This window comes from Danio rerio, chromosome 23 (assembly GCF_049306965.1).
Source record: "Danio rerio strain Tuebingen ecotype United States chromosome 23, GRCz12tu, whole genome shotgun sequence".
NCBI classification, from domain to species: Eukaryota; Metazoa; Chordata; class Actinopteri; order Cypriniformes; family Danionidae; genus Danio; species Danio rerio.
In genome coordinates this window covers 19,301,539-19,314,340 of record NC_133198.1, presented here as the reverse complement: position 1 = coordinate 19,314,340, position 12,802 = coordinate 19,301,539, and the positions used below count along the sequence as shown (strand labels likewise).

At 34.7% G+C, this 12,802-nt stretch overlaps 1 protein-coding gene across 1 annotated transcript; it reads right to left on the bottom strand.

Annotated features, from left to right (window-relative positions):
* Nucleotides 1-2,785: 2,785 nt before the first annotated feature.
* On the bottom strand, nt 2,786-7,617 carry LOC141380656 (uncharacterized). Its single transcript, XM_073939900.1, has 2 exons — nt 5,578-7,617; nt 2,786-5,237 (listed from the first exon to the last, which is right to left on the bottom strand). The coding sequence occupies exons 1-2, from the start codon at nt 7,615-7,617 to the stop codon at nt 5,121-5,123; spliced, it is 2,157 nt and encodes a 718-aa protein (XP_073796001.1). The 3' UTR covers nt 2,786-5,120.
* Nucleotides 7,618-12,802: the final 5,185 nt, after the last annotated feature.

The window sequence follows — 12,802 nt, the reverse complement described above, 5'->3', positions numbered from 1 at the left end:
GCACTGACATAGCAGACGGTGCACCTGTTGGTCTGATTAACTACCCTGGAGCTACAATATTCTCGCAGGTGGATGTGTCTTTGGGTGATCGTTTAATCTCACAAAGTTCCTCAACTTATGGGTATCGTTGTATAATAGAGACCTTGATCAACTATGGACGGGATACCCTTGAATCAATTTTTTCTGCAGGACTTTTTTACAAAGACACAGCAGGACACATAGATGAAACCGATCCTGACGGTGAAAACTCAGGGTTGCGTAAGCGTGCTGTATTCACCACCGGTGGAAATGTTGTTCACTTACTAGCCCCAATTCACAGTGACATCTTCTTTCAAGAAAAACTGATGCTGAACGGTATAGATATAAAAATACGTATGATGAGAGCTAAAGATGAATTCTGTCTGATGAAATCTGGTGCGACGGTTTATAAACTACAGATTTTATCAGCATCACTTTTTGTTAAAAAAGTCACAGTAGCACCTGCAGTTCGGATGGGTCATGCACAGGCGCTCCTTTCAACAACGGCTAAATACCCTATAGACAGAGTATGTTTAAAAAACTTTTCAATACCTGTTGGAGCACGAGTTTCTAATCATGAGAATCTTTTTCTTGGAACACTACCGAAATCTATTATTTTAGCAATGACGGAGAACTCTGCCTTCTCGGGTGCGTACGATAAAAACCCATTCGCATTTAAACATTTTAATCTTGAATATTTATCAATTTACCAAGACGGATTAGCATTACCCTGTAAACCCCTGCAACCAGAATATGAAAACGGAGCTGCTGTGAGAGAATTTTACCAACTCGTTCTATCCACCGGAAGACACCTTAAAAATCAAGCTCTGGCAATAGACAGAGAGGATTTCCTTAACGGTTATACGCTGTATGCGTTTAACCTCGCACCAGATGAGGAATGTGGTCAACACGTATCCTTAATTAAATCAGGAAACATTAGACTCGAAGCACGCTTCAGACAACCGCTTACAAGCACGATAAATTTGATCGTGTATGCCATATTTGACAGTGTTATTGAAATTTCAAACAGGAGACAGGTGTTGGTAGATTACTACTAACCTATCTGATCGACCCCCCTGCTGAGTAAAAAAAAAAATGAATACGGTTCAACTGACTAACATTATGGACAAAATATCATGCGGTACTCATTTTTTAGGGACGCTACCATGTGATCATCTCCCCAAACGTATTTTAAAAGATCTTCCAGCCACGGTTATAATAAATACAGATCCTTCGAATATGCCCGGGGAACATTGGTTGGCTATCTACGTAAGTCGGGAGGGTGAAAGTTGCTTTTTTGATAGTTTTGGAAACAGTCCAGATAACATACGCTTCCCGACATCAATCCGGAACTTTCTAAAAACAAATTCTATACGTATAACATACTCTAACAAACAGGTGCAAGATTTTACATCAGACACCTGTGGACAACATTGTGTGTTTTTTCTGTATCATATGTCAAAGGGTTATAATTATGAAAATTTTATTAAATTGTATCATGATGATCTAATGAAAAATGATAAGATGGTTGATCATTTTGTGAAGAAACTGAAACCCAGGACCTGTAACAATAAAACATTTAAATGTATTCAATGTGTTCAAACTGGAAAAATGTTTTTGTCTTTTTCTTAAATATATGTATGCATGTGTGATGAAAAAAAAAAAAAGAATGTCACTTTATGTTATCTCATATTGTATTTGTCATTTCGTATGAATAAAGAAAACACCAAACACAAAATACAGTTTCTATTCTTTTTATTAACGTGGAAAAAATAATCAACAAAATCATTAGTTCACAAACATCAGTTAAAAAGATAACCATGCAGTTTTGTCAGGAGATGGAGAAGGAAATACATTTTCATTTGCCGCATTTGAGTGTGATGTAGCCCTGTGGGTTCGCATATATCTTTTAAATCTTTTCGGTAAGGTTGATGGTGGTGTTGCAACATCAGTGTCTGTGATAGGGTTTCTTTTATAAGATTCTATTATTCCTCTAACATGTGGGTTGGTAATAGTCGAGTAAGGTATATTTAATGCAGCAAAACCTTCGAGAAATTCATTCCAACCAATAGGTCTGCGGTCTTGGCGAATGATTTTAGGAGCCGTTATACATCTAATCAGATCTAACATGTGTGATCCTGAAATAACACGTCCTTTTAGAATAAATTCTCCAGATTCGTTCCAAGAAGTTAAATGTCTAGCGTTAGACATTTTATTCAAAATATATTTTATATTTTTAAAACTCTTCTGCGGTACGTTGTTTAACACCTCATTCATGATTTCATCTTGACCGTCATCGTGTGTCTGAACAGGTGCATGAGCAGGTGTTTGTCCATCAACAGGTGGATTTTCTTGATGCGGTAAAGTTAGAGTTATACCTGTGTTATCCATATCACCTTTTCTTACCAAGATTAAAAATCGTTGCAATATGTTAGAGTATAGTTTAGCTTTTTCATCTATACCCAGATCAGATCTTTGTAATATTTTTCTTATAGCTTTGTCTAAATCATTCTCAACAACCTGCTGAATACTTTCACGCGTTTCCCCGCTTCGTATTTTATCAAGTTGGTTTTGCGGAATTAGGAACATCTTTTCTGCATATTCCATTTTCTCAGGACTGTCTTGATGTTATCAAACTTGTAATAAATGGAATTGCCACGCTTAACAGAGGTAGTAGAAAACCCCCTCGCTGGTTTAAAATTCGTCTTTTCTTCTTGACGTTGATTTTTTGATCGGCAGTAATTTTAATCTCCTTTTTTCTCTTTTTGAGTTTCTGATGTTGGTTAGCTGTTAAAGGTATAGTCCCGTGTAGTACGTTTAAAGCAACTTCGCAAAGCGTTAATATGAGCTCATCGGAGGATGATTGTAAAATAGCACGTCGCTGCTTTGGTGTTGCTTTATATAATAGTTTTAAAAGGGGTAAATTTCTGCAAAGTCTCACACTCATTTTCTTATCTGATACCGCGTTTCAGAGCTTTCTTTTTCTGCACATACACAACCGGATACTCTGAAAGCAGAGATGTTCTGAGGCGAAACTTTTCTGGTGTTCTCGCTTTAAAGTCTATTAGCAAATAACCGTATGGTATTTTTGTAGCATCCTCATAACATTCCATGAAAAATTTCCCGCTCTGCGGGTACATTTGACGACCTAAAATTGCAATCTGATTTTTATCTCGTGGGTTTTTAAATAAAATTATATAGTTGGCATTAAGGCTGATAGTCCTGATGGCTTTGCCTTGACAGAAAATATTCTGAAGAATTAATATGACAGATACAGAATTATGATGAACAAGTTGAGTGAATGCTTTCTGAACCTGTTCATTATTAGATGACTCAGCCATTACATCATCAAAAAACAGTAAAGAAATTTTATTTGCAGGCAGTAAATCAATCAAAGACTCAGGAATACCTTCAATAAACTTTATATTATACAATGACATCAGTTCACTGTAAATATTCTGCCAAAATGAATACACAAAAACCACATTATCAAATTTCACATTGAGCATTTTGTCAGAGTTAACCAATAACGTTTTTACAAAAAATGTTTTACCACTGTTACTGGGCCCCGAAATAATACAGGAAAAGGGGTGTTCCAAACGTACATCAAAAAAATCTTCATCATCATAAGCATTGTTCATAACATTAGTACCCATATGGTAATGTGGTGTAATTGGGTAAGAGAACACGTTTGTTGTAAACCACTTGGAATCTTTTCTTTAATGACCTGTTGTGCAAAGTAAACTTTTTTTTATCCCTAACAATCGTGTTTGTGATTGCTACTAGCTGTGACACTTCACCCGCTGTTGTATATTTTTCTACCAGACACATCAGATTTTTTAACGTAATCTGCTTAACGTTTTCAGCATTCAGGGTGATTCCTTTAGCCTTAAGACACACTTTTCCCTTAACAGTTCTGTATCCATACGTTTTAGGACCGGATGCAGAAAACTCACAAATTGAATCATCTGGACCCACTTCATCAGATAGATCACCCAGGAAGACACCTGTTTCAGGTTGCCATTCATTGGGTTTTGATACATATATAATACTATCTGTATCAGTGTATAGTACACGTTCACCTAATTTATCAAGTTGTTTATATAACTCCAAACGCCCGTAGGCTGTAACAAAACAACCTATGAATACATTAACATCTTTTGTTTGACAAGGCACATCATCTGGATAGCACCACTGGATCAATGCGACTGAATCTGAAACAAATGAGAAATGTTTCACTATGCGACCGTTTCCAAATATGAATCTGGCAAATTGTTCAGGATCTCTTATTAATTCTGAATATGTAAAATTATTTTTAATGGCGAACCTCCCCCACAAACTGTTCAAAAACAGCTTGGATACTGATCTACGTGCATGATTTAGACATATTTTTTCAAGTTCAAGCTCAAGCTCGACTCTCTCTTTTTCAAAAAAATTTTCGACAAAAATTTTTTTTTCTTCCTCCGTCACTACATTTGGGGGGAAGCCAGATGCTTCTTGTTTGATTTTTAGGAATGTATTCACATAATCACTGAATAACGTGTCTGATTTTTCTGGAAAATGCCACACTTCATCAATTTTAATCACTCTATAGCCTTTCTGAATGGCTTGGTATAGCTCCGCAGTAACCCACGTTCCATGTAACGCACGTTCTTCGTCAGTGTGTGTACAACTTTCTTCAAGTTGTTTTTCAGCACAAGTTCGACACAGAGGAAACATTAATTTCTTATTACACCTCATAGGTAAAACTGGATGAAATAAACCCCGTGGTGGTAAAACTGATGCCTTGACAATCCCGAAATAATTTTCAATCGGTTCAAAGTCTTTTAAAATTATTGTTGGATGTCCAATCGGAAATTGTCTCTTTGTTTGCATGCTCGGATATAGAGAGACGAAATCGACGTATTTGATCGTCTCGTCATCTTCAGTTTTATGATGTAACTTTAACGCGTTAGTCCTACCACCAAAAAGTGCATCTCTCGGGTTAAGCCGCTTGGTTGCGCTGTAGGTTTGCATAAAGGTTATCACAGCAGGGTCATTGTTCTTAGCGTCTGCCCATTCACACCCCCAGATGTATTCAACATTCAAGCCATGAATTTTTTCTAATGTTTCCAGTTTATGATCAGTCTGCGCTCGGAGTGTTGCGAATGTAGCTTTTTTAATAAAAGGGTGTCGGTCGTGTGGGTTAAATTTACAACAATGCCCGTGAAAGTAACAACCTAGATATTCTAACGCAATTTTAACACCATCTTTCTCATAAAATCCATCCAAAAAGTATGGACCGAATTGAATTTCGCCTGTGTTTAACGCATGCTGAACATCAACACCTCTGGTTTTACTAATGTATTCCAACCATTCAATTGATTCATTTGAAAAAGACTTGAACTGGTTAATGTAAGCTTTGTCGTGTGTTAAAGCTATTGTGTCTCTTGTCAAAAAATTTGTTTTATAGATTTTCATAGCGCAGCTAGGGAGTGTATTAGTTGAAAACGGGTCAATTCCGGTACATTCTAACAATGTTTCTCTGAATTTCATACACGCTTCTCGCAGTAAAACCACATCGTTTCTGCAGTACAGCGCGATCTCTTTTTTGAAATCAAATATTTGACCACACACTTCATTGTACCACGAGTCAAATTTAGCTTGATCGTCCGCACTCATCATGTCATAATCATAATAACATTTTGGTGGATAGGGGCCAACATAATTCACATTTTCTAATCTATTGAATTTGTGTGGGAAAAACCCTTTTTCAGTTGTAGTAAGATTGAAAGCAGCGGTTGTTTTTGATAGTTTCATAGCTAGAAAGTTATAGCTGTCTATGAATCTGATTTTGAATGCTTTATCATAAATAAAAATTAGTCTACCCCCTCTCATTATAATTTCGGGCGCAAGACCGACGCTGGAGAAATATTCCAATAAAATATAAGAGTCAAAGCCTGAAGCATTGTGTGCTATAAATGTGTAGTTTGCGTATTTCGGACGTCTAAAATACTTCACTAGACGCTCAACGCAGTCCAAGCCTTCGGCTGTAAATTCTTCACCGTCGTACGTGATTGCACAAACAAAGTTTGCGATGTGTCGTCCATTTTCATACATGGTTTCAAAATCATAAAATACATATTTCTCACTTATTTCATCCAGTTCGATAGGTTGAATATAGCAATTATGTTCGTCATCGTTCATTATAAATTCATTACAATGAATACAACGTGTTGGCGCGCATTTGTGCTGGATTAATTTACCCCCAGATAATTTGGCTCTGTAAACTCTGTGGCATTTGTCACAAAATTTTATCAGTTCACACTGTGATCGTCGACCATCGGCTGTCTTTTGTTTATGCATCTCATAGCAAAAATCCGATTTACACAATCTAGAGCAGTCCAAGCACCTGAATGTTTTTTTCGATTTACTGAAACTAACACATTCGGGGTTATTGCATATGTTACACATGAATTTACATTTGTGTTCTCTTTTGTCTTTATAACCATGAAAACAAAAATCACATACATAGGATGTTCCTATGAAACTATTCAATTTCTTTATCATATAGTAGTGATTATCGAATAGATACAGATGTACTGTTCTAGGGTGCAAATTGTCACTGTTTTTGTAAATCTCTAGTTTACCGCTAACAGAGCGATGAAAAACAACGATTTTAACATTGAGATGGTCTTCAAATTTAATAATATCACTGAACGCTATTTGGTCTTGTATGCCAAACCCCGCAGAGGTGTGAATGTCTGTCGCTTGTGTTATCAGCTCGTTTTCGGGAGCTTGTGGGTTTAAGAAATAAGCTAGACACATGCTAAAGCAAATGTTGTTTGAGATGTTTATGGGACAAAATAGATTCATTTTATTTTTTCTGATAACATCATTATGTACCAAATCAGTTAATTTTCTACGTACACCACCGTATCTGTTTCTGACAATTGAGACGGACAACTCTAACGGTGCGTCTACCGGTATGTCTATATTACTTTGGAGAGTTTTTTCTATTTCATCAGCAAATGATTCAACACTGTAGTCATTTTCTGGACTTAGTACATAGTTAATATCAGAAGGTAAATCATGCCCCCTCAGAGATATATTAATAAATCCATTCTGCCCAGCCAATAATCTAGAAAACGTTACAATCTCATTTAAAATATCTGTAAAAAGAATATTGTATGCTGCTAGATTGTCTGTGATAATATCACGAAAATTAAGTGTTCTGTGAATTTCTAGAGCATTAAAATTTAGTCTTGGGGTAACTCTAAAACCACCAACACTACCACCCTCTGTAATTAATCTATCGATTTCAATTTGGTTTAACCCCATCTGAGGTAGCGATGGATCATAATTAAACCGATCGTTGGGACCTTGTCCAACTTGTACAGCATTGTTAGGGATTTCTAACCATTCTAATTGGTCATTTATGAAATTCTGAATTTGATCAGTGATGTTAAGATCTTGAGGTTGTAACATTTCTAACTGATTATTTATTAACCTTTGTAAATGTTCAATATTGCTTTCATTATCATATCGGAGTCTAGCTGCTCTCTGTGTACCATCATCATCATTATCATTTAAATCAGTTTGACATCTTTTAGTACCCATTTTGAAATTTATTTGAAAAAAGATTCCAAGGTTTAAGTAACAAACAAAACAAAAGTGTTTTCACCCAGAAATATACAACAGATGAATACAATCAATAAACGTAATAATACGATAATAAAAATAGACTAATTGGGAATAAGTTCAAAAGAAAAACTATAACATCAAATAATCACACAATAATCAAACAATAAAAAAAAAAATCGAATAACAGAAAATAGAAAAAGCATACATACATACAAATAGTATAATTATTGTTATTTTGTAAGTATCTTGTACATGTCACTTGTCATACGTTGGATAACATTTAATCTCTCACCTAGAAGGGTGACCCCGTTAACAAGTAGCCGTAATTCGTTTCTGTGTTCCTCTACCTTTTCTGGTACACCGAAAATGTACTGAAAAAAATCTTGAAACCGTTGTTGGTTTTCCTCGTGACAGCTCCTCCAAAATAAGGCGCTCTGTGCTAGAACTTCTGCATTCTGATGTTGGAAGTTGACAACACTCTGTAAAATGTTTATAACCAGATCCTGACCAGTTCTCACAGCATCAGTGGTTTCTTCGAAGGTCAGCGCCGCTGAATTCAATTGTAAAACTCGTTCGAAGTTACGGTTTGCCCGGCACATAATTTCATAGTTCAAATGTGCTAGATCTCTCGGTCTAAATAAATCTAAAATTTCTCCTGGTACGTGTTTTTCAATATCACAAGACTCTTCATCATATGCTCCTTCTATCACATTCTCTTCATTCTCATGCCAGAGATCTGCTCCTTTGGATTCGTAATTTTGTTCTAAAAGAAAAAAATATATATAAATTACCTATCGTATGATACAATCATAAAAATGATAAATCATAATGAATATTTAATACATACCTTTCTCTTCGTCAGAATCGTTGTCAGGTTTTGAAAGTATTTTCTTATTCTGGCCAAGACCATATCCAGTGGTTGACCCGTCAGCGTGTCCAGACCTCGGAGATGTTGTCTCGTCCGTGTTCAATTCAAAAGACGCGTCCTCTGTCTGTGTGGCAACAGATCGCGACGAAGTCTCTGACGTCTCAGCGGCTGATTCGCTGACCACCACAACCTCTACCAAATCTGTATCTATTACAGCCTGTGACGTAGTTGCTGACTCATCACAGCTAAACAGTTGGCCTTCATCAACTAGTAATACCATAAGATAAAATGGAAAAAACAAAATATATTTAACATTCATGCAATAATAATTTATACATAAAAACTAAAAACAGACAATAAATATATATAAAATAAAATAAAATAAAGAATCCACTTACAAATTGTTTCCAGGATCATATCCAATTCGATACCAAAATCGAGATTGGAATCAAATTCAATTGGAGCTAGAAAGAAAAAAAATAATGAATTAAAAGAATAATCGTAATTTAATGAAATTAAAAAGCTAAATGTAATTAACATAAAATAGAAATAGAAAAGTGGACCTACTTTCAAAGTTGGCAGCCATCGTTGAGTAAATTCAACAGAGTTGAAAAAAAGGATTCAATGCGTTTTAAAGTCGAAGACAAAAGCAGTATGAAAAACTAAAACATTTTCTGCTCAATTTAAGGATGATGATTTGGAGGTTGTCTTCCCCCGTTGTAAAAACGGCAGGGGTTGCTGTTTATGCAAATTCAGTTAATAAAGCACAGTACATGATGTAAAACTTACATATACATTATTTATATATATATATATATATATATATTACATTTATGAATGTAGTTTAGATTTATTTTTACACGGTCATTTAAAACATTCAAAACGTAATAGAATTTGTTTAAATATTATAGATTATTTATTTTTTATTATTTTAAAATGTGTGTGTGTGTGTGTATGTGTGTGTGTGTGTGTGTGTGTGTGTGTGTTGTGTTTACACATACGTGAACATGTGTTTTTAAAACAGTTTATTAATTCTTTTTGTTTTATATTCTAACAATATCATCAATTTTATTTAATACAAAGTTTAAACAAAGTCAAAAAGTTGTCGATGTGTGGAAAAAAAAAAAAGAGTTCTCTGGGGATGGGGGGGGTGGGGGGGTGTAATTTGCCAGACACCTATTGTAAATACCTCAGCTTGTATCTGGAGTAAAATGTGTGTGTGTGTGTGTGTGTGTGTGTGTGTGTGTGTGTGTGTGTGTGTGTGTGTGTGTGTGTGCATTTGGTGTGGGCTGTGAGGGGGGGTGTGAATGTTGGGGAATGTGGGGTTTTTCAAATTTAAAAAAAAGTTGAGAGTTTTTTAAATAATACTAACTAAAAAATGAAATAAGGATATGACTACTTTACCAAAGTTAATGAATACATTTATGAACATAGTCTTCATGTTTTAGACTTATATAAGATTGAATAGTTTAATTATTGATGTAAATATATCTGTGTTTAACTGTTTACTAACTTAGATTTATGCATTTGCTTTTACAATACACATTAGTAGTGAAGTGGTAACATAGTTTGTATTTACATTAGACAAAAGTTAGCTTGTAACTTTGTTTGCACAGCTAGAAATTGATCAAACTTAGATTTACTTAGTAACTTATTTAGCAAAAAACAAACACACAAACAAACAAATGATGTTTAAAACAATATAATTTATGTATTCCTATGAGAAAATTATATTTAGAATTTGGTATAAGATCAGTAAATAAAAATTTAAAAGGAAAAAAACACAGATAATTTACTATTACTGAGTTTTTTCTGTGTCAAACCTTTTTCTGACCCTGCCACATGGATCTTGTTAGATGTGGCAGACACCCTGTTGTAAAACACCCAATCTTCCTGTTTTTTTAAATTAGGTTTGGAGAATCTGGTATTAGACTGATAACAGAGAGTGCTCATGCGCGGGGGGTGTGGGTGTGCGTGTGCGTGTGCGTGTGTGTGTGTGTGTGTGTGTGTGTGTGTGTGTGTGTGTGCGTGCATTTGGTGTGTGTGCTGTGAGGGGGGTGTGAATGTTGGGGAATGTGGGGGTTTTCAAAGTTAAAAACAGTTGATAGTCTTATTAAATAATACTAACTAAAAAATGAAAAAAAAATATGACTACTTTGCCAAAGTTAATGAATACATTTATAAACATAGTCTTCATGTTTTAGACTTATATGAGATTGAATAGTTTAATTATTGATGTAACTATATCTGTGTTTAACTGTTTACTAACTTAGATTTATGCATTTGCTTTTATAATACACATTAGTAGTGAAGTGGTAACATAGTTTGTATTTACATTAGACAAAGTTAGCTTGTAACTTTGTTTGCACAGCAAGAAACTTGATCAAAACTTAGATTTACTTAGTAACTTATTTTGCAAAAAACAAACACACAAACAAATAAATGATGTTTAAAAAACAATATAATTTATGTATTCCTAATGAGAAAATGTTTTACTCATGGTGGAATTATATTTAGAATATGGTATCAGATCAGAAAATAAACATTTAAAAGGAAAAAAACACAGATAATTTACTATTACTGAGGTTTTTTTTTTCTTTCTGTGCCAAACATTTTTTCTGACCCTACCACATGGATCTTTGTTAGAGATGCAGGACACCCTGTTGTAAAACACCCAACATTCCTGTTTAAATTAGGTTTAGAGAATCTGGTATTAGACTGATAACAGAAAGTGCGTGCGTGTGTGCGTTTGCCTGTATGTCCGTCTAAGAGTAAATAGGGAGATTCACTTTTTAAAACTGTTACAAAATAAATAATAATTCATTCTATTAAAACAAATAACAATGTTAAATGAAAATAACACATTTATTTAAATAATAAATAAAAACATACAAAACAATCTAATCTCTTATAACAATATCATAGTATATTGTTTTTATCACATAAATTCAAATGATCATAGTTATCAGATTATTTTCAGACATAGGCCTATTATTTTCGTAAAACTTAGTAAACAAATATTTGTGAAAAAACATTTATTTGTTTAAAATGTTTTATTAACTAGTTAAATTGTTTTAAAACATTTTGTATTTTTATTTTTCAGCATTGGTTTTAACCTAGAACCAATCATGTTCGACCCTCCGCTGTGCCTTTTCGTGATTGGCTGGCTGAATCTGGGGGGGTGTGGTTAAAGGCGGAGTTGGAGGCGGGGTTACGTGTGTCTCCTCGTTTCTTACGTTTTAATCATTATGTGTTTGACATCAGGAGAGAGCGGTCGCACTTTTCACTGCTCTCGGATAAGATTTTGATTTTGAGGGTGGTACAGAGGCGGAGTTTGGGGGGCGGTGTCTTAGACTAGTTTTGTCATCATTTCTTCTCTAACAGGCAACAAGTGAGGATCTAAGTCCGGATATTCCGTAAGATCAACTAAATCTTTTTGTTTCCTAACTTACTTCGTTTTCTTAACATATACTTACTTTTTTAAAAAATATTTCACTTGCAGTACTTAGGCTACAAGCTGTCGTTTTGTTTAAAACTATTCGACTCATTTTTAAAACTTAAAATGTGTTTTCATTACGTTTAAGAATTTATTTATTTTCTTTATTTAATTCTTTTTCTTAACTTTTTAAAAAATAACTTTTTTACTTGTTTCAAACTGTTTAAAGTCTATCTCAAATCTGGCTGTGTAAGTTAAGGGTCTATGTATGCGCGCGCGCGCACGAAGTTTTCACACCCGCTTTTTTGACAGCTTCCCTCTCCGGAGGGAGAGAGAGACACGGAATAAACACGGATTTCGCTCCCCGAGTCTCCGTAAGATACATCTCCGTTTCTTTAACAAATACTCTTACTAACATTATTTACTCTACTAACAGTTTAATTCTAACATCGTTTTGTTTTTTGTTTTGTAAATAATACGTTTTAACACTTTTTAACTGAACTAAACAAGAAAGAAAGAAAAACGAAACAAAACTGTCGGATTTTAACATGTCAAAAAACTTTCATGTGAAAATGTACACCTTTTCTTGAAATAAAAGCAACCTTTTTCCCCTCTTTCTAAACATATACACATTTAAATGTTTAAAGCACATAACTGCCCAATACACACACAAAAAAACCCTCACAATGTCACTAATAACAACGCCTTTTTCCCCCGCTACGATATCAATTTGTATTTTGATATCAAAAACATCCCTAGTTCAGAGCGGGGTGAATTAGGGGTCAGATGGCCAGGTGTCCAAGTGTCCAGATTTGGGACACGCGAGGGTGGGAGGGAAGGGGGAGGGAGGGGGGAAT